Below are 23,617 nucleotides of genomic sequence, written 5' to 3'. Positions count from 1 at the left end.
ATATTAGTATCAAATTAACTATTTAAAAATTATTGTTTTTTATGTAATTAATTTACCATGATTTAATTTAGGTTTGATAACAAAGTAATTTATTTTTGATTTAATAATATATACTATATTATAAAGCATTTAACAAAAACTCTTAAAAACCATTTTTTATACATAAAGTACTGTTTATTAATGCATGTTACTTCAAACTCAAGATTACAAGTATATTGTATGTAGGTACAACTTATTAAAGCTTCATATCTGAATTCATGTAACTAACTGTAGATAAACATAACCAAATATAAGATAAACATCTCATTTTAAATATATAAAATCTAAAATATAATTAGGATAATCATTGAGTTCTAACAAAATCTTTAATTATCATAATTATAAATATTATATTATTAAATCAAAAATAAATTTATTAAACTTAAATTAAATTATAATAAAAAATTAAATTAAATAAATTATTTAAAAAATATAAATTATAAATAGTTGATTTGATACTACTATTGATATAATTTTTTCGAATTTTTATTATATTTTCAAAAAATTCAAAAATAAAATCATTATTATTTTTCTTAAAAACACATAAAATTGTATTATAACATCGACAGAGACAAAAAAATAAAACAAACCATTAAATTCGAGATGTATCTCGCTGTATTGCACGAGTACCCTTATAATATAATTTTTATAAGGATAATAATCAAGTATTCTGTTATTAAGTATAACTCAATGATTATCCTAATTATATTTTAGATATTTTATATTTAAAAAGAGATGTTTATCCAATATTTGATTATGTTTATCTGCAGTTAGTTAGACGAAATAATAGAGGTTGTCTTTAAGAGTTTTAGCCAAATGCTTTATAAAATAGTATAAATTGTTTCAAGAAAATAGGTTGTTTTATAATTGTTATATTTTTGTCTTTTTCCATAAGAGTAAATTACGATTTTCGTCCTTGTAGTTTATTAATAATTTGATTTTCGTCCTTATTATTTAAAAAATTACGATTTTTGTTCCTATAATTTTCGATTTATTGTTATTTTCGTCCTTGAACTAATTCATACCTGTAAATATAAGAGACCAAAACAGTAAAGAAATGTAAACCACAATGACCGCAACAACAATAAATTATAAACCATAAGTTCATAACTAGCAATAAATTACAAATCATAGAGATGAAAATCGCATTTTTTAAACCATAAAAATAAAAATCATAATTTTAAACAAACAACAAGAATGGAAAATGTAATGCAATATATAATGTAGTAAAACAATCAAAACTGAATTATAATAAAAAAAAGGTCAAATTGCATGAAAATGTAACGTACTTTAACTTGAGTACCATTTTGGGTAGTGTACTTTCAAAATATCCATTTTGGTATCTAAGATGTAAAGTTTTAAATATTTAAGTATTCGGATTATCAGTTGAAGACTAATTTTAGATTAAATAAATCATATCACTAACCATGTCAGCAAATAATACTAAGTCGGATACCATATCACTCGTCACATTAGCATGATAACCAGTTACTCCGAGTACTTAAATTGTTTAAAACTTTATACAAAAATGAAAGTTTTAAAAATATGTTATCTAAAATAAGAATCAAGTTAAACTACGTTACTTTTTTTTTTTTAAAGTTACCCTAAAAAACTCATAAAATATCAATTAATTCACCTATATGAATTTCTTAATTACAATTAAATTCAATTTCCCAAATCCATGTTGCGTGTCCATTAATCAAACACCTTTAATAAGCATGTGTCCATAAATTAAATATATTACACAATTAAAATAAAGAAAAATATAAATAAATAAATCCATCTAAGTATTTGGAATAAACTACAAAGTTGGTCCATGTAGTTTGTCAAAAGTAACACTTTTCATCCCTACATTTTTTTAAATTACAATATAGTCACAGTGTTCTATAGGAACGTTCACATTTGATCCCTATCTCTAACAGTCATTAAAAATTTCGTTAAATAAGGAACACTTTTGTCTTTTTCATTAAGTTTTTTTTAATCTTTTAACTAATCAAAATCAATTCTATAGTTTGGTCTATATGGTTTTTGATTGCGTAAATGATAAAAAGTTGACAAAAGAGAGAAAAAAAAAACCTCATATTTAACGGAGGCTTTTTAACAGTTATTAGAAGAAGGACTTGAATTCAAACGTTTTTAGGTCATTTTATAATTTTGAAACTATATAAACAAAAATTGTCATCTTTAACAAACCTCGAGGGCCTGATTTGTAATTTACTATTCTAAGTTGTAAAAGGTAGGAAGCAAACAAAAAAGAAACGAAAATTGAGATGATTTCCCTTTTTCTCCTTGATCATGTGCGGGGATCATGGGGAGAAGCAGTCAAAGGGACCTACGAGATGTCAACATACTAAAAAACACCAATTCATTATCCATAAATATAAATAAAATATTTATATTAAATTTTACAAATTATTTTTATAAAGATAAAATACAATTAAATACAATTAAAAGGATACTCATGCAATACAACGATATATATCTTAATTTTAATGTTTTACTTTATATTTTGAGTCTATCGATGTTATAATACGATTTTGTTTGGTTTTGAGAAAAAAATGTTTTTATTTTTAAATGAAATATAAATTTAAAGATATTATGAAAAAAAATTAAAAAATAATTGATATTATTATCAAATTAATTATTTAAATGTTCTCGTTTTTGTGTAATTTCTTTAATTCATTTTTTTATTATAATTTACTTGAATTTTAATAACGAACTAATTTATTTTTGGTTTAAAAAATAATTTTTTAAGATGATAATTAAGTAATCTGTTAGATTTTAATGATTATCCTAATTGTATTTTAGATTTTTTATTTTTAAAATGAAATGTTTATCCAATATTTGATTATATTTATTTGCAGTTAGTTACACGATTTCAAATATGAAGTTTTAATAAGTTGTACTTGTACACAATTTACTTGTAATCTTAAATTTTAAGTAATTTGCATCAATAAATAATATTTCATGCAAAAAAAAATGGTTTTTAAGAGTTTTTGTCAAATGTCTTATAATATACACACAAATAACCAATCAAACTGGCCTACTGGATAAATCAAGAATACAGATTAAAAAACGACCATTGGACCGAGAATGCAATTGCATTATAAGGTTGCAATTTGTTGGTTTTTATAGCGTCATCAAGTTATTTAATATGATCAGGATTAATGTGAGACAAGTCGAAATTAAACTTAGCTATAATACGAGTCGGGAGGTGCATAGTGCACGCTCGGATAAGTTAAGTTGACCTTGGGAACGCGGAAGTCCGGGGGCAGCGCCCTTAGTGGGGTTCCAAGGGGCATCGCCCCTGGCGGGGTCCAAGGTGGCTATGTAAGGTTTTATTCAATAATTGCATATTAGCTTCTTCGTATATACTGTTACTCTGTCGGATTTTTCTTAATCAATTTAATGAAGTTTCCTTTGTATGGTATACAACTTTTAAAAAAGTTCAACCGACACATAAAAGTTTTTAAAAAGTTATATTCAATGTAAGATTTTGGCGACATGATTAAGTGAATGCCAAGTTTATCGTCTTACTTCACCATTTTTGGTAAATGAATCCATATCATTAAGGGACCGTTTACCTAAACATTTACTCGGTAAGCACTTACCGGTAAAATTTAACATTATCGCTTACCGGGTAAGATTTTATTCACTAAAACGCATCGTAGGCAACAATTTTTCCCGGTAAGCGCTAACCATGGTGAGAGTCCTCGTCCTCACTTACCGGATAAGACTCTCGATTTTGGCCTCCGCTCTTACCGTGTATGATTTTTAGTCCTTGTCATATTCATTCGGTAAAGTAAAGCGACTTGATAAGCATTTTTTCTGATGGAGAGTTGTTCTACGCAAACCTTTTATGTCAAAATGAAAAGAGTTTTTGATGTTGATGAACGTAAAGATGAAATTTGTGAAGTAAAACACATTTTGATAGGTGGAGAGGAATGCGTTTAACGTAACTTTTTTTGAACGAGGTATATTAGAGCATCTCCAACGTATTCTCTAAATTACATGAAAAAAATAACGTACTTTAACTTGATTCATATTTTGGGTAACGTACTTACGAAACTTCAACCCTAAGATGTAAAGTTTTAAACATTTAAGTACCCGAGTAACCAGTTGAAAACTAATTTTAGATTAAAAAAATTCCATGTCACTAACCACGTCAACAAATAATACTGAGTTGGATACCAAATCACTCGTTACATCAGCATGATAATCGGCTAATGCTTCAATCGCTTACCCGGTACTTATATGTTTAAAACTCTACATCTTAGGTACTAAAATGGAAGTTTTGGAAGTACGTTATCCAAAATAGAAATCAAGTTAAAGTACGTTATTTTTTCATGCAATTTGTCATTCTAAATACACTCACGTCTACTAATTTTCTACACACACATTTTTATTTTTTCAATATATAACTTAGGCCTTGTTTGTTAGCAATTTAACGAGACTCACAATTTATTCGGTCAGTTATATATAACTGTTTAACAGTGACTTAACTATATATAAAATAACTTATTCAATAAGTTTATATGAAGTTTTATACAGAAAGACAAGTTTTTTTCAAACCTACCCTTTTCAATTAAGAAATACGTTGCATTTATTAAAAAACCACTAAAATGATACTCGCACAATTCAACGAGATACATCTCGATTTTAATGTTTCTTTTTTTTGTCTCAGTCGATGTTATAATACGGTTTTATGTGGTTTTGACAAAACGATAATGTTTTTATTTTTTTTGAATAAAATATAAATATGAAAATATCATAAACAATTGAAAAAAAAAATATTGATATTAATACAAACTAACTATTTAAAATTTCTCATTTTTTCAGTATTTCTTTAATTATATTTTTATTTTTAGTTTAATAATATAATTTTTTTATAAAGATAATAATCCAGTATTTTGTCGGAAGTCAATGATCATCCTAATTATATTTTAAATGAGATATATATTCTCTATTTGATTACGTTTATCTGCAGTTATTTACACGAATTCAAACATTAAACTTTAACAAGTTATACTTACGTTCAATTTATTTGTAGCCTTGAATTTTAAGTAATATACATCAATAAACAATACTTTATACATAAAAAATGGTTTTTATAATATACTATAAAATAATCCGAAGTATATACAACACCAATGTTTTGATAACCACACCACCGACGAATACGAATTAAGCAATAGAAGCAGTCGTCATTATTCAACAATTTTACAGAAAATAAATTCCAAAAAGCCAAAAAAAGCAAATAAATACATTAAAAAATTCAAAGAAAAAGGAAGAATAAGGGCAGAGAAGGTCTTGTTGTCTATGTTAAGTAAAGCCCTCTGTTTGCTGCATATATACATACAATAGATCTGTATCTATTTCTCATTTCCTTGCAGAAATGGGGGAGCAGAGGTGCATAACGTCGTCGTTTTTGGCATTGGTGCTTCTTCTTCTGCTTCAGCTCATCAATGGAGAAGACCCATATAGATTTTTCACTTGGAATGTCTCTTATGGCGATATTTACCCTCTTGGAGTCAAACAACAGGTTTTTTTTTTCACTTGGAATGTCTATTCATTGATGAATACTGTTTTCTCTCTCAACATTATAACATGTTTCTTTTTCAAGAAATCTTGAAATATCGTTTATTGCTTCCATTCATGATGAATACTCAAGTCCTTTTGAACATTATAAAGAAAATCCGTGGGTTATTTATGATTTCTTGCTTCCATTCATGATGAATACTGTCTTCTTTCTGAACATGATAAAGAAAACCCATGGGTTATTTTTTTCAAGAAATCTTGAATATGGTTTCTTGCTTCCATTCATGATGAATACTGTTGTCTTTTTGAATATTATAAAGAAAATCCATGGGTTATGTTTTCAAGAAATCTTGGAATATCATTTCTTGCTTCCATTCATGATGAATACTGTCTTCTTTCTGAACATGATAAAGAAAATCCATGGGTTATGTTTTCAAGAAATCTTGAATATGGTTTCCTGCTTCCATTGATGAGTTGTGAATATAATAAAGAAAAAAGGTTTATCTGATTTGTGGGTGCAGGGGATATTGATAAATGGACAGTTTCCAGGGCCACTGATTGAATCAGTGACAAATGATAACTTGGTTATCAATGTTTTCAACAGCTTGGATGAACCATTTCTCCTTTCTTGGTCAGTTCTTCACTTATTTCCCCACATTTTCTCTCTCTTTTTTTATGCTTAAAATAGAAAAAATAAATAAACAATCGTTAAAATAGAGTAGTTTTTGGAGTTGATGTTACTGGGTAACATTCTCGGTCATTAGCCCGTAAGTGTTTATTGGATAAGTGTTTCTCTCTAATTTATCGGGTAAAATTTTCGGTTCTTAATATGTTTTTTAGGGTGTGGTTGGTGTCTAGAGAAGACATGACATGATAGAACAATTGTTCAATGTTTGGTAAGAAAAATTTGGACAGAACAAGTAAAATGAGTTGTTTATTTTAATTAATTCATGTAATTTATTAAATTATAATAGAATAATTAATTTTTATAACAAAATATATCATTTGAAGTTTTCATCAAAACAATTAAAATGACACCAAATAAAAAGTTTATGTAGCTTTCAATTTTTATTTTGTATCTCTTTTCAACATTATTTTTTTTATAATAAATTACATAAATTAATAAAAATATAAAAATTGTATAAAAATAATATTTTAAGAACAGTAAAATAAAAGTTTAAGAAACATAAAATACAACAAATAAAATTTAAAGAATGAATAAAATGTTAAAATAGACCTATTTGATGTTTTAGAAGATGATTAAGTTTTATTTTAAGGTTATATTGGTAAAATATAAGTCTGTTTTATTTTGTTCCATCCTGTTCCATGGGGTAGGGGTGGAACAGGCCTGTATCACTCTGTTTCTGTTTGTTCCACATAAAAATCATGTCAAACATGGGACATGAATCCTTGTTCTGTGTACCAAACGTACCCTTACCAATAAGGTTTACTGCAATGTTATTCTTTGAGTTGGGAATTGGACAGATTTTGTTCACATTCATGATTTTGAAACTTGTACTTTGTATCAATGTTCATTGAATTGGGACTGACCCCCATTCAGCAGGCTTTATTTATTATTAGTTTAATAAAAGTTATGCAAAATAAAATAAAAAATAATTATTATATAAAAGAAAATTAACATTAACAAGTTTTAGACAAAATATTTTTTATTTGTTAATAATTTTATATAAAAAATATAAGAGTTTTATTAAGGGGCTGTTTGGTAGTTGTTGAATAGTTTTGTCCAGAACATTAAGTGGTCAGAATGATTAAAAAGCTCTCATTAAATAGTGCAAAATGAAATATAATTGTTTGGTAATTGTTTACAATGAAAATAGGGCTCTTAATGGTTAAGGGAGGCCTATGATACAAAATCATTCACAGGGTTTTAGGACCATTAAGAGGTAGACTTTTTTTTTGCCAAAAAAGATTTACCTTTTAATGATTCAGAGATTGTCTCTTAATGAAACTATTAAGAGGTAAACAAATAAACCCTAAGTAAATTAATTAGGAGGGTGTTTTAGTAATTTTACTCCCTTCTTTATTTTCTATTAAAAACAAAAACATAAATTATATAACTATTTCTTGAGTATGTTAAATGTAGGGTATTTTAGTCATTTTACATTTTTTATTTTTTATTAACACATTATTCAATGTGGACTTGTCCATTAATAGATTACATCACTTTCTTGGGTTGGGGTTTACATCACTTTCTAGTTGGGTTCTCTTTTTACTTGTACTTGAAGCACTGAGAAGACATGTTTGTTAATACCCGACTAGCTTAATGAAATTCACAGCATATTTGGTTAGTTATACATGACTGAGGTAGTGGTTTAATGATATAGAGTTTTACTTATTTAATACACTTATAGGGAGACTAAGGGGTCGTTTACCAAAAACTTACCCGATAAGTGCTTACTGGTAAAATTCAACACTATTACTTCTTTACCGGGTAAGATTTTAGTCCACCAAAACGACACCTTATGCAATAATTTACCCTATAAGCTCCTACTGTGGTAAGAGTTGTTGTTTTCACTTACCGGGTATGGATCAACGGTATTTCTTTATTCATTACCCGTTACCTGTTTCCTGAAATTTTAGTGGGTAGGGTATGGATAAACGGCTTTTTCTTTATCCATTACCCGTTTACCCGAAATTTTAGTGGGTAGGATATGGATAAACGGTTTTTCTTTATCCAATTACCTGTTACAAAATAAGAGTTGAGTTCCGGTGAGAAGGTAAGAAGAGATCTTCATCACTGGATCAATTATAATTGAATGTCAACAATAATGAGGTGAGGTGCACTGAGATGTAGCATATCAATTCCCTTCTAAAGTGCAATCCATGATGGGCATGAGATTAAAAATATCAAGGGTTCAGATCTCTTCTTACGTTTCTCACTGTAACTTCCCTTCTCACACAATTATTTACCAAAATAAAATAAAAAATAACGTGTGATTTAATTTACTTTTTATATTTATATCGATGATGTCGTTTTCTGTTTTTTTTGGCCTAATTTAAGTTTGCATGTAGATTCTTGTAACATTTGAACTTGTTAATGAGAGCAGGAATGGGGTTATGCAACGGAGAAACTCGTGGCAAGATGGTGTTTTCGGTACAAATTGCCCAATCCCACCTGGCCAGAACTTCACGTATAATCTTCAAGTGAAAGATCAGATTGGTAGCTTCTTTTACTTCCCTTCCCTGGCATTCCACAAGGCCGCCGGAGGATATGGTGGCATCAAAATTGCTAGTCGTTCGGTTATTCCGGTCCCCTTCGCACCACCTGCTGGAGATTACACTATACTTGCCGGAGACTGGTTCAAGCAAAACCACACTGTAAGTGGCCTATCTTGTGTGGAGTTGATTATGCAGTCCAACTGTTTGATATAATGCCTAGCTGAAAGTTGGGGTGTTCATCGGTTGAAATCCAATGGATTTAGTTGGATACGATCCAATCCAATAATCCCACGGATGTTGGATTTTGTTATTCGATCAAATCCGATTAAAAGAGTGGACATCCGATCCAATCCAATGGATGATTGGATCGGATCAGTTCCATCAATTGGATGTTAATATTGGTTATCCATTTGATCGGATTAGATTATCAATATTTTGATACAATTTTCAACCAATTATTCATATATTTTCTTAATTTATTAAAAACCACTAAAAAAAAATATCGGAAAACGTTAATGGTTATATATAGTTAATAATTGGACGGTAGTTGGATGATCATTGGGTTGGATCGGTTCGGTTTTATTGGATTCTGGACGGTCATCGAACCGACCGATCCAATTGGATGTTAAAATTTTGGATCTAATCCGATCCAATTACGGTTGGACGGTTCTAATTAGATCCGTCGGTTTGAATTGGGTAGGATGACTTTCTGCACACCCTTAGCTGAAAGTTGGTATTGAGTATGTAGTCCAACCGTTTGATATGATGCCAACCTGAAAATGGGTTGGTTTGCGTCTTTAATTTTAACAGGATCTAAAAGCAATTTTGGACAATGGTAACGATCTTCCCTTCCCGGATGGCATTTTGATTAACGGGCGAGGATCAGACGGATTTACATTTACGGTTGATCAAGGTTCGTAAAGTTGAAACTTGATGGCCGATTTCGTTCATAAATTAACAAGATTGTTAATTTTCATCTAAATGATTCTGGCAGGTAAGACTTACAGGTTTAGGGTATCGAACGTTGGTCTTACTACTTCAATCAACTTCCGAATCCAAGGTCATAAGTTGATTTTGGTTGAGGTAGAAGGAACTCATTCACTACAAAATACATATGATTCCATCGACATCCATTTGGGGCAATCGTATTCCGTATTGGTCACTGCTGACCAACCTCCTAAGGATTATTACATAGTGGTTTCAACCCGGTTCACCACACCCGTGCTTACAACTACGTCGGCTCTACGTTACAGTAACTCTGCCGGAGGTGTTGATGGTGCCCTGCCTGGGGGACCGACGACTCAGATTGACTGGTCAATTAACCAGGCCCGATCACTCAGGTAATCTATACTATATTATAAAACAAGTAGGATAAAGTCTTAAACACCATTTTTATGCATAAAAGACTCTTTATTGATGCATATTGCTTAAAATTCAAGATCACAAGTAATTGTGCATAAGAACAACTTATTAAAGCTTCATTTTGAATTTGTGTAACTAACTATAGATAAACATAATCAAATACGGGATAAACATCTAATTTTGAATATAAAAAATCTTAAATATAATTAGGATAATCATTAGCTACAACAACATACTTAATTATTATCTTTATAAAAATTATGTTATTAAACGATAAATAAATTATTTCGCTATTAAATTGGAAATAAAATATTGAGTTAAAAAAATTACACAAAAAACCAGAACATTAATTAACATTTTCGGTTAAAATAAGATCTTGCATCCTGTTGCATTGTATCTAGTTCGTTGAAAAATGTTCGATAAAATGAACGCATGCAATGGTCATATGAGTGTCTAACTGTGCTACTTGACTATGTTGAAATAGGCGTAACTTAACCGCTAGTGGGCCAAGACCGAACCCACAGGGTTCGTATCACTATGGGTTGATCAACACCACTCGGACGATTAGGCTCGTGAACTCTGCACCTGTGATCAACGGGAAACAGAGATACGCCGTCAATAGTGTATCATTCATTCCACCGGACACCCCACTTAAGCTTGCTGATTACTTCAAGATTTCCGGTGTTTTCAGCCTTGGAAGCATTCAGGATAGCCCAACTGGCGGTGATCACCTCCAAACCGCTGTAATGCCGGCGGACTTCAGAGGGTATGTGGAGGTCGTGTTTGAGAACCCGGAAGACACGGTTCAATCTTGGCATGTCGATGGCCACCACTTCTTTGTTGTCGGGTAACATTTTATTTATTGAAATATAACTATGGCTTAATGCAAGAAGTTATTCCAAATTAACTTCTTGTTGTGATATTAACAGGATGGATGGAGGGCAGTGGTCGACTGCTAGCCGAACCGGCTACAATTTACGCGACACGATTTCACGTGTCACCGTACAGGTGTGGCAACTAAACGAGGACAAACGCATTTTATTTGTACATTATTACTGTTTAATCTTGCTCATGCTGCAAGAATATACTTGGGGGCCATTTATCAACACTTATTGGGTTAGTGCTTGACGGGTATACTGCAGTCTGGGTAAGAGGTTCGGTCCCGATAAGCACTAACCGAGTAAGTGAGATTTTGATGATGGCTGGGTATGCTGCGCTGATGCTCACTGAGTCGGCACCTTCAATCAGATTGGTAACTAAAGTAAACGTACTGACTGCTGACTGAGTCAGTTTGGTGGTAGTAAGTAAACTTAGGGGCCATTTAACAACACAAACCACGTAATAGTCACCACCCTCACTTTACTTTACCGGGTAAGATTACATGTCATAAAAATAGCATCATAATATAAGCGTCTCTTATCCCGTAAGCGCTAATCGGATAAGAGTCATCACTCTTGCTTAGGGGGCAAGATTCTCGATTAGTAAAATGGCGCCATAATATTGTCTGTAAAGATCATCTCTTACTGGGTAAGCATAAGAGACGATAAATATTCAATTAAGTAGTTAAACGCTACAATGAGCAAGAACTAAGGGGCCGTTTACTAAACGCGTACTCGGAGAAGTGTTTATCAAGTCCCATTTGAATACGACAATGACCAAGAATCTTATCCGGTAAGAATGAAGACACGGACCAGAAGTCTTACCCCCACAGGGGATGGAGACGACTCTTACCACGTTTAGCACTTGCCAGATAAATTATTATATACAATGCCGATTTGGTAGACTAAAATCTTACCCGGTAAGTAAGTGATAATGTTCAATTTTACCGTTAAGCGGTTACCGGTAAGTGTTTGGCAAACGGGGGGCAAACTTCGTTTCATTTGATGCATTTTGTCCATTTTTAATAATGTGTACCCATGTATTTTATAACTCTTGGTATTTTGGTCTAGGTATACCCGAAGTCATGGACGGCGGTTTACATGCCGTTGGACAATGTGGGAATGTGGAATGTACGGTCGGAGAATTGGGCTCGACAATATTTAGGTCAACAATTCTATCATCGTGTTTATTCGCCTGCTAATTCTTGGCGAGACGAGGCTCCTATTCCAAACAACGTTCTTCTCTGTGGACGGGCGGTAGGACATCATCAACCTTGAACTCGTTTACGACACGAGTGAATTGTTTTACTAGGTTTTATACAAAGGAATTCCGAACCAATGCGTAGACTCATCTTCTTTAGCGTTATTCGTTGGCTTGGTTGTATTGTATCGGAGGAAGAGCGTTATTCGTTGGCTTGGTTGTATTGTATCAGAGGAAGAGCGTTATTCGATTGTTGTTCAAAATATATTTTATTTTCGGATTACGGAATTGTAGTTATTATAGTGCAAAAGCAATGGTAATTTTTATGTATACCGATGATGAAATATCTATCGACTTCGTTGTTTTGGTTTAGGGTTTGTTCTTTCTTAGACATAATTATGATGCCACAATCTTTTCCGTATGTGATGTTGATTTGTTATCTATAAACGTTTGTAAAACTGATTACAATTTTTATTTGTAAAACTGAACTAAGGGTCGTTTACCAAACACTTATCCAAGTAAGTTTTTAGCAAGTTACATTACTTTACCGGATGAATGCGAGAAGGATCTAAAAATTCACCGGTTTTGCAAAACAAAAAGTAAAAGAACAACCAAGCAAAAGGTGAAATTGAATTCAATAGATAAATTAGAAAATTTATAATTTTGGTAATTTTGAATTAAAATGTTAATACAAATGCATTTTAGGTATTTTAAAACTCTCATCTTCCCTCTCTTCTCTCTCCGTCCCCCGTCCTCCGGTGATACCACAGTGGTATCACAATGCATCTTATATGTGTTTGGGCATCACACTGAGGTCGCTTGTGTGGTCGATCGGAGATGTAACACAGTGGTATCACAATGCATCTTATATGTGCTTGGGTATCACACTGTTTTTTTTTATTAACCGAGTCAGTATTTTTAGGTATCACAGTTGTATAACCGGAGGACGGAGGACGTGGGACGGAGAGAGAAGAGAGAAAATACCTAAAATGTTATTGCATAAAAATTTTAATTCAAAATTACAAAATTTCCTAATTTATCTATTGATTTGTGGTTAAAATTAGATCTTACGGTTACCACAAACTAGTCAGTTCTCCCATGAATGGACGTGTATATATATATATATATATATATATATATTAGAGAGAGAGAGGGTTTGGTTATTATACAACCTTTTATATTTGTACAACCAGTGCAACACAATCTCACCCATCCATTTAATTTGATAAATATGTGATTTCATAGAAATTTTGGTTGTTTCTTGATATAAAGTATTAATCATAATTAATGAACCGTATTCATCATCCATAAATATTCAAATCATAATAAATGAACTCTCATCATTTCCATAAATATCTTAATTAATTGTGTTGCATTGGTTGTACAAATGAACATAGTTGCATTTGAAATATACCCTATAATATATATAAAATTTAAAAACTCCAAAACTTATAAAAACTTTTATTTCACATAATTTTTTTCATCGCTAAAACTTGATTGAAATATATTATTTCTCGGACAAAAATAAAATCGTTTTGACGTGAATTAAAATTGAATTCTATTAACCGCAAAAGTGGTATCCGATTGGTTTGAGTTTGGCTCCAAAGGTCAAAAGTACCAGGAAGTCCCAAGTTCAAATCCAAGGAGAAATAAAAATCCTTTTATGGTCACGGAAGTTCAAATACGGTAACTCCGGACTATCTACAAAGCAGATGGTCTCCCTGGATCTAATTGACTCACATAACGGATTGGATATATCTGGTTAATAAAAAAAATAAAATTGAATTCTATTTACAATTGAACAGTTATTTTTCAATCACACTGGGTGGAAAGCGTGCTCTATACGACATCAGTTATTTCTCCCTCATATAAATTCAGGTTTTCCCGCGACGGCTTATACCCCCCACCCCACACTCCATTTTCTACCCCCTGCTTCTTCTTCGTATTCTAAAACCCTAACTCTGATCAATTTCATCCTTACGCTTCCATGAAGCTTCGTAGTCGTTCTTCTGATCCTTCTGACAAAGGTAATCCCGGTTGATTTTATACAATGTCTCATCGATTTCCTTGATTTGTGTGTTTTCACTTTTGATTGGTATATATATTGATATCGTTAGTTGAACGGACTGATAATAGTAGGTTTCGTTTGTAGCTTGTCTGTAATTTGATGTTTTCACGAGTTTTCCCTAAAAAAAGGAAAAAGTAAATTAAGCGCTTACTGAAAATATGGTTATCTACGTGTTTTCCTGTCGAGGACAACTTCATTTATATTGATTATGTTTGTTGAATGGATTGAAGAAGCGTAGGCTGTTTTTAGTTTTGTCTGCAACCTTATGGTTTTATGCTTTTTCCTAAAAAGGAACCGGGGAGGGGGGGGGGGAGTTAAATGCTTAATGAAAATATGTTTTCAGTGTTTGGTTATGGTCATGTATTATTTTTCGTTGAGGAAAACTTGATTTGATGCAACTGTGTGAAATTAGGTAAGAGCGTTGTGGAGATATCGGACTATGAAGATGATGGTCACTCATCCTCAGATTCTGATTACAGTGAATATAGTCAAGAAGGTACCTCTTTATTCGACTTTACTATCCGCTATGCCAAAATTATTGAGCATTTTTCTTAAACACATTGTATTTGAACTATGCATGTGCTTTATTTTCTGAGCCATGTTAACATGATGATAACTAAGTACGGCTTACTCTGTTCCAGAATAGATGATCACGTCCCTATACAACTTACAAACAGCAGTGTTCTTGAAAAGGATGAAGTATATATTTGAATATCTTGTATGAGACTATGACTTCTGTCAAATCTTATGTGAATATACTTATTTTATTACTGTTTAGAACCTCTGAAAGTTATTGACAGATTGAGCAAAGAAACGAATGATCTAGCTGAACCGGGTGATGTTTGATGTTGCATGTATAACTTGGATTTGTTTTTATGTTAATGTAGGTCTTGACAATGATGAAGATTTGGTTGAAGAAGATTCAGAGGTTGATGAGCCCAAGAGAAGGAAAATTGGCTCAAGGAGAGAAAAGATAAAAAATCAGGAAAGGGAGGAACAATTGGATGAAGAAATGGTGGTTGAAGTTGATCATGTTGAGCCTGTTGGAGAAGATGTTGCTGTAGTAAAGAAAATAACTAATAAGAAAGGGAAGAAGACAAGACCAACATTAATGTGGGAGGTTTGGGAAGAAGAGACTGAGAAATGGCTTGACCAGCATATGACAACAGATATTAATTTAGATAATTTGAATGAGGTAGTAGTGGAAACTGTTGATGCATCACCGGATCTGATTATGCCACTTCTAAGGTACCAAAAGGAATGGCTAGCCTGGGCATTGAAGCAAGAAGAATCTGCTTCAAGAGGGGGTATCCTGGCTGATGAAATGGGGATGGGGAAGACTGTGCAAGCGATTGCTCTTGTACTTGCTAAACGGGCACTTTGCCGTGAAATTGGTGAACCTGTTGGGCTGTCAACTGGTTCCTCCACAGGGTTACCATGTGTCAAAGCAACCCTTGTTATATGCCCCTTAATTGCTGTCATGCAATGGGTTAATGAGATCGATCGATTCACTGCAAAAGGAAGCAACAAGGTACTAGTATATCATGGAGCCAACAGGGCGAAAACACTTTGTGAATTTTCACAGTATGATTTTATCATAACTACATACTCCATCGTGGAGGCTGAATATCGGAAAAATGTTATGCCACCAAAAGATAGGTGTCAGTGGTGTGGGAAAATGTTTTATAAGAAGAAACTACAAATTCACCTGAGATATTTCTGTGGTCCTGATGCTGTTAAAACCGATAAGCAGTCGAAGCAGTCTAAAAAGAGAGGGAAACATGGGGTAAAATTGTCAATGTCGAAAGAAGATCCATCTGCTGAAGGGGATGATAAAAAGAAGGCAAGTGACAAGAATACAAAGCGTCAGAGGAAGAAAGAGCAATTAGAAGCTGGTGGTTCTTCAGAGAGTCCCTCAGGTTCTTCATATAAATCGTCTCAGAAGTCTATTTTGCACTCTGTAAAATGGACTCGCATTATTCTGGATGAGGTATGTCTTGTTAGAGGTCTATTATTTTGAAGCTTATGATTGTTCATTTATTTCAACTTGCTAGTATTTATGAAGCTGCTATGCTCTTTCATCTCTTTTTATACACTTGTATGAATTGGCAGGTGTTGTATGTGCATACTGGTATGGATACACATCCAAACACACAACTGCCCCTATGAATGTTCTTAGTATGTAATATCTCTTGTTAGAAGAGAGTTCCATTTCCAGCTACTCCATTCAAGATAGCAGTCACATTTCTAAAGATGCAACAAAATGGCAAATATTCTACCTAATTATGACTACAAGCATGGTTCCTGCCACCAAAATGTTCATAAAAGTGGAAGTTTAGAATTGGCTATAATGTTTGAGTAGTTTGAATATGGCATGGGGCAGTAGTTCTGGAGTAGAAGAGGGGTAAATGCAAGGGCTATAGAAGTTCAATCAAGGAAACCTTTGAACAAAAATGATCATACTTGCATCCTTTTGCTATGCTCTTGCACCTTCAAATCTCTTTTGTTTATGGTCCAAGTGCTTATTATTTTGGTTTTTATCTGAATTTTCTGACTTATGTACAGGCTCATTACATAAAAGATAGACGCTGTAATACCACCAGAGCTGTTTTTGCGTTAGAGTCCTCCTATAAATGGGCTTTAAGTGGCACTCCCCTTCAAAATCGTGTTGGAGAACTCTACTCACTTGTAAGTAATGTTCACATTAAATTTAATGTTATAGTTTGCCATCAGTCACTTATGAATTATAGTTATTGTTTGTTATGACAGGTTCGCTTCTTACAAGTAACTCCATTCTCTTATTACATGTGTAAAGACTGTGATTGTAAAGTGCTTGATAGGTAAGGTTCTTTCTTTTATGGTGTATCTATAGTTTATGTGGTGTATCTATAGTTCATGGTGTGGAGGGTGGAATGCAGATATGCAATGTTGTGGTTGGTGTGTTGCACATTATGCATGTGGGTGAGTTGAATAGTTGTTCATTATGCCATGTGTTTTGGGGATCAAATTTTATCTGTAACATGCTGAGAGCTCTTCATTAAGTTGTTTAATATCCTGCGTCCTTGTGAAATACCAGTTATGTCGTTGCTTATACATTAAACTAGTATTTCAGATCAAAATATTAACTAATTGTTGTTCTTACCAACACAACCCCAATATTCTTCAAGTTCACTCTGGAATTAAATTGCAAAAGGTGAAGTTTTGGTACAATGGTATTTAGTACTTGGAAATTATGTTTTTTTCCCTTTTTTTGATGTCACGTGATACAGAAATGTAAACTTGGTAGTCATTCATATTTTTTGGAAAGTTGAAATCATCAAACTACAAGATAAACTTTCAATGCTGACATGTCTGTTGACATATGGAAAACCCTGTTCTTTTTTCTCGTCTATATTTTATTGCTATTGTTGCTGTTAGCATCTCATGGTGTAAGATATGAGCTGAAGTATGATCTTGGCCAGTCCCCTTTCCTTTCACTTTCACTTCCACTTCCACTTTCCCTCTATTTTTTTGCTCTCGTTTTTTTGTTTGTATTGTTAATAGCGTTTTTTCGTATGCAATTCTAGTATGGAATGCTTGATCATACCATTGATTTCCTTGATCTTTTCTTTTCGCTGGATTGCAGTCCAAATTCAGTATGCCAAGACTGCCCTCACAAATCAGTGAGACACTTCTGTTGGTGGAATAGAGTGAGTCATTCTTCGCAGGTTCTTATGCTTTGTGATAACTGGTTGCTGTTTGTTTGGGCGTTAATCTGTTTTTGTCATATCAGTACATTGCTAATCCCATTGCAAATGGAGGGCGTACGGATCAGGGTAAAAGAGCTATGATTCTGCTGAAGGATAAGGTTTTGAAGAGCATATTGTTACGGCGTACTAAGAAGGGTAGAGCTGCAGATCTTGCACTCCCCCCTAGAATAGTAAGTTTTGTTGTCATATTACTGAATGAAGAAAACTATATTTATGCGCTTGTTAATTGTTGTACTTTTTGTGATTATACACAGATTTCACTGAGGCGTGACTACCTTGATATTACAGAGAAGGATTATTACACATCACTCTATAGTGAAAGTCAAGCTCAATTTAACACGCAAGTCTTCTTTCTCTCATTGTTTTTGCTGTTGTATTTCATGCCTCCAGACCATGAATATGAATAATCATGCATTGAATATGGAATGCATAATATCTGGACATTCACCTTTACTCATGTATTGAGTACGATCCGTATTGAGGATATATTGCTGGGGTGGGTTTATGGGATTTTTATTTCATCTTTATTGGCACACAGGGCAGTTTCAATATATTAATGTCATTTGGGTATTTTGCCACGAAATTGGATATATGCTTAAAGATTGTTTGTGAAACTTTGTTTCATTTTCATCTATTCATGGACACCTTTAAGCAGTGTTGGGTTTTCTTGTTGTCATTTGGTGTTGAATAGTCTAATACATCTCAGCAAGTCCATATTGTTAAGGAGTACTAACAAATTGGGCTTGCTAAGTCCATTTGGTGTTGAACAGTCTTAATACATTGAGCTTGTTAATTGTTTTGGATGTCACAATGAGGTTTTCTAAGTGGTAGGCATCCAAGTTGTGGCTGAAATGATTTTCCATCTGCAGATACATTGAAGCAGGAACACTAATGAACAACTATGCTCATATTTTTGACCTCCTAACGCACCTGCGACAGGTGACTAATCATTCTACACAGCTTTTCAAATATTGGTTTGCAGCATAGATTTTTAGGGTTGGTATTTGTAATTGGAGCTCATCTCCAGGCCATGCAACTGAATCAATCGAGTCTTGTCCTTTCCCCCCCTCTAATTCTGCTTTGACTGCTTTTATTTATTTATTTGAAAGATAATATAAATCACAACATGTCCTGCATCCTACCTTTCTTTAGGTAGATGATTAAATTTAGGGATTGCACATTTATATGAACTTTTATTTGGTGATCAAGTTTGAGAGCTTATATGCACAAAGCAGCACCTTAGTAATGTAATACCATGAAAGTCGTAAAGATATATCTTGATATCTGTTTATTTGGGAGTGTTGAACCAAAAATGTGATCAAGGTTTAAAAAYTTGAAAAATGCAGTCGTCAGTTAATTCATTCCCAATTCTTCTAAGAACTGCAATTTCAAAAGCAAAATTGTTTGATTGATGGCAGAGTTGAAAATCTTTTTGAATGCTTGTGATCTTTTCTTGGATATCTCACCTTTCTATGGTTATTCCACTAGACTTKCCTTGGCTTTGTGGGTATGTGCCCCCATCCCGATAAACYGAGTTGCTAGGTACAACATTGGGTTTGGACTTTGCAAAGGTAGCAAAGGATAGTAATTTTGCTTGAGCAAAATTCATAATTGAAGTATGAAATGTTCAATTGTAGCAGTCAACGTGAGCTGTTTTAGTTTATTCTATAATATGATTAGATTGATAATTTGCTCGAATGTAGCTCCGTGGTTCTATAATATGTTATTATATGTCTGATATTTTTTGATGATAAATAATGATCATAACATTTCAGGCTGTTGATCATCCTTATCTTGTGGTGTACTCCAAATCTGCTGTTGAAAGAAGGGCAGGCGAGGCCGGATCTACTGATGAACAAGTTTGTGGTTTATGTCATGATGTAGCAGAAGACCCTGTGGTACTGTATTGACTTTTACAAATAAAGTCTAATATGAAATACCAAACTGAATCTCAATCGAAGTTTGCAAAGAATTTATGTCTTGTGAGTAATATTTGTTACCTAATGTTGGATATATAAAAATTCTCCAGGTCACATCATGTGGGCATCTCTTCTGTAAGCCGTGTCTGATTGAATTTTCAGCTAGCTATGGTCAACCTGCATGCCCTTCATGTTCGAAACCACTTACGGTGGACTTCAGTTCAAACAAGGATCAAGAAGATCAGAAGCCTAAAATGAGCGTGAAAGGATTTAAGTCAACAAGTATTATCAACAGAATCCGTCTTGAAGATTTCCAGACAAGCACCAAAATTGATGCTTTGGTATGTGGGACTTGGATGTTAGCATTTTTATTTCTTATTTTTCGTTATCTTCATTGTTCGAACACATTGGGTACATATGCTTGATCATGGTTGATTGATTTTCAGAAGGAAGAAATCAGATTCATGGTCGAAAGGGATGGTTCTGCTAAAGGAATTGTATTCAGCCAGTTCACATCATTTCTGGATTTGATAAGCTATTCTTTGCAGAAGGTAAAGCTGTGCTTTTAATTTAGTTATTCCCTCTAACCCATAAAAGAGCCCATTTCAGTATTTATTCTCCCCGTTTCAAAATAAATGTCGTCCACAATTAAAAAGACATACAATTTTAGAAATGTGTGATTATTACGCTTTTTCATTTTACTCTTAGTAACAGAGGGAGTAATTACCAGTGACATTGGAGAGTAGGCACTTGCTTTTGAAAGTGCACATTTATTTAGGGACAAACTAAAATTAAAATGTGGTCGATTATTTTGGGACGGAGGTAGTTAAATTCAAGGCAAGTACTTTCCAGTTTCAGTTTGCATCAATGTTTTGAAGTTTATGGCTCCACAATTTGATTACGTGATTACCTTTCATATGTTATAGATGTAGTTATTATCTCTCGATATTAAAACAATCCTCTATTAATAGTACAATAGAATGTTGCATATTTGGCACTTAAATTCAGACATTGACTTTCTTTTGGGATGAAGGAGGCGTTATTTTGTACACTCAAAACGAAGAGAGATGAAAGTTGAATGGTGTGAAATTTTGCAGTGTGGCGTGAAATGTGTTCAGTTAGATGGATCCATGAGCATGGCTGCCAGAGAAGCTGCAATTACCAGATTCACGGAGGATGGGGAGTGCAGAGTCTTCCTGATGAGCTTGAAAGCTGGAGGTGTTGCTTTAAATCTTACAGTTGCCTCACATGTAAGAACCTCTTTTCTTTTATTTATTTATTATATCTAGAGTAAATTATGGTTTTCGTCCCTGTGGTTTGTTAAAAATTGCGACTTCCGTTCTTGTGGTTCAGAAATTTGGGTTTTCGTCCCGATGGCTTGCAATTTATTGCTATTTTAGTCCTTGAGACTAACTTCTAGTCTTCTACCTTTCAGTACGAGGGATGAAAGCAACAAATTGTAAACCACAGGGACAAAAACAGCAACAAATTGTAAGGCATAAGGATGAAAACAACAATAGATTGTCAACCGTAGGGATGAATATCTTAATTTCAAAAGCATAGGGATGGAAATAAGAATTTTCAACAAACCACAAGGACGAATAGCATAGTTTACTCTTATTTCTAAAAGCAAACCAAAAAATCCCACCCAACGTTGGGTCGGGATGTTTGCAAACCTTAAGAGCATCTCCAACAAATTCTCCAAAATGTAGATTTTGGAGTTTTTAGGTTATGTTCTTTAACACATTCTCCAAAATGGAGAGAGTAGGAGAGAGACGATGAAAATCTCCCAAATCAGAGAATTCTCCGGAATTAAATGGTGAAGAGAGAGAAATGTCAATGCTGTTGAATGTATTATCATTTTATATAAAATGTATTTTGAAAGTTTTTTGGGGTATTAAATGTATTTAAATATTTTAGTTTTCTCAAAATCACATAAAACCGTATTATAACATAGACTGAGACAAAAAAAGAATAAAATGAAACATTAAAATCAAGATGTATCTCGCTTCATTGTGCGAATACCCTTCTAATATAATTAATGTTGAAATATTAAAATTGGAGAAACTGAATATTAATTTTTTTGAAGATTTTAACTTATGCTGGTCCAAATAATTCGGGTTGATTTGTAACGGGTCAGGTATTCTTGATGGACCCTTGGTGGAATCCGGCTGTGGAGCAGCAAGCACAAGATAGAATCCATCGAATAGGTCAATACAAACCAATCAGGTTTGTTTTTTTGTCTGAAATTCGATTTTTGATCATATGATCAAATGAGTGATTAAGTAGTAAGATATTTGTTGTTGGTCAGGGTTGTGAGGTTTATAATAGAGAACACCATTGAAGAGAGAATTCTGAATCTGCAAGAGAAGAAGAAATTGGTGTTCGAGGGGTAAATTTCAACCATACTTCCTACTGTTCTTGTTTACACACACACACACATGTGCGCGCACATAGGGGTAGGTTTAATTGCAAACTTAAGTTCTTTTGTGAACTGGAGCATGCCACGTGTCCTAGACATTCACTGGATATCCATCATGAATGGTGTAAATATTCATCATGAATATTGTAAATTTATTATTCATAAACACATGTCATGCTCTTGTTTGTTCACAACGGAAGTTAAGTTTGCAACTGAACTTCCCCCCCCCCCCCCCCCCCCCNCCCCTCCCCTCCTTCTCTCTCTACATATAGACAGGGATTGTTTGTTTACATCTTAATAGTTTCATTAAGATGTAAATTTCATTAAGAGTTTCATTAATTGTTTGTTTACATCTTAATGGTTTCATTAAGATTCTGGTTCTTGCCTTATTCAAAGGGTTTTAGGACCATTAAGAGTCAATCTCTGAATCGTTAAGAGGTAAATCTTGTTTGGAAAAAAAAGGCCGACTCTTAATGGTCCTAAAACCCTTTGAATGATTTTGTATTTTGGGCCTCCCTTAACTATTAAGAGCCATAATTTCATTGTAAACAATTACCAAACAATTATATTTCATTTTGCATTATATCATGAGAGGCTTTTAATCATTCTGACCACTTAATGATTATGCACAAAATCATTCAGCAACTGCCAAACATTTAACTGGTTTTGGCGTTTACAGGACGGTGGGAGGCTCAAACGAAGCTCTGGGAAGGCTGACGGAGGCCGATATGAGGTTTCTTTTTGCGACCTAACTTGCTTTCATTCAAATGGCAAATGTTAATATTAGAAAAAAGGGTTTAATTTATTTTGGTTTAACCATCTTAAATGAAGAAGCTAGAAAACTTGTAGTAACGGTTTTCTCCGAAAGTGGGTCTTTTGGTGGTAGTGACTGGCGACGAAGTCGTGGTTGGCTTTAGAGCTGTTTTCTATTTGTTTTGTTGTGAAATGTGAATAGAAAGAGATGTTAGAAATCTGCTTTTGTTGTTGTATTTGGCAACGTCGTCCCAACTGAATCTAACTCCTTGACCAACTTTGTGGTTTCATTTTTTACATGCATTATATAGTTTGTTGATTTGTTCTATGGACTGAGGTGGGGTTTATTCAGGGGTCGTTTACCAAACACTTACCCGGGTAAGCGTTTATCAAGTCACATTACTTTACCGGATGAATAAGGCAAGAACCAGAATCTTACCTGATAAGAACGAGACAAGGACAAAGAGTCTAACCCGGTAAGTGAGGACGATGACTCTTTACCACAGTT

The 23,617-nt window shown here is 33.3% G+C and overlaps 2 protein-coding genes across 3 annotated transcripts; both read left to right on the top strand.

The window, feature by feature from the left end:
• The first annotated feature begins 5,344 nt into the window (after nt 1-5,344).
• LOC112500543 (L-ascorbate oxidase homolog) lies at nt 5,345-12,567 on the top strand. The gene is made up of 8 exons (XM_025104044.1): nt 5,345-5,581; nt 6,099-6,208; nt 8,646-8,916; nt 9,568-9,670; nt 9,752-10,097; nt 10,604-10,966; nt 11,049-11,127; nt 12,069-12,567. The coding sequence occupies exons 1-8, from the start codon at nt 5,435-5,437 to the stop codon at nt 12,273-12,275; spliced, it is 1,626 nt and encodes a 541-aa protein (XP_024959812.1). The 5' UTR covers nt 5,345-5,434; the 3' UTR covers nt 12,276-12,567.
• Nucleotides 12,568-14,124: 1,557 nt separating this feature from the next.
• On the top strand, nt 14,125-23,343 carry LOC112500920 (DNA repair protein RAD16). 2 transcript variants are annotated; one of them, XM_025104535.1, is made up of 16 exons: nt 14,125-14,225; nt 14,679-14,762; nt 15,154-16,256; nt 16,832-16,954; nt 17,036-17,106; nt 17,892-17,955; nt 18,039-18,185; nt 18,270-18,355; nt 18,885-18,954; nt 19,791-19,913; nt 20,045-20,275; nt 20,381-20,485; nt 21,032-21,184; nt 22,075-22,163; nt 22,246-22,326; nt 23,036-23,343. In XM_025104535.1, the coding sequence occupies exons 1-16, from the start codon at nt 14,186-14,188 to the stop codon at nt 23,106-23,108; spliced, it is 2,643 nt and encodes an 880-aa protein (XP_024960303.1). In that variant the 5' UTR covers nt 14,125-14,185; the 3' UTR covers nt 23,109-23,343. The 2 variants fall into 2 exon arrangements, with proteins under 2 accessions (XP_024960303.1, XP_024960304.1); XM_025104536.1 differs by lacking the exons at nt 22,075-22,163; nt 22,246-22,326; nt 23,036-23,343 and having other exon boundaries at nt 20,968-21,049.
• The last annotated feature ends 274 nt before the right edge of the window (nt 23,344-23,617 follow it).

The sequence above is a fragment of the Cynara cardunculus genome (genome assembly GCF_001531365.2).
Source record: "Cynara cardunculus var. scolymus isolate 2C chromosome LG 17, CcrdV1, whole genome shotgun sequence".
NCBI lineage: Eukaryota > Viridiplantae > Streptophyta > Magnoliopsida > Asterales > Asteraceae > Cynara > Cynara cardunculus.
This window is presented reverse-complemented; position numbering and strand designations above follow the sequence as displayed.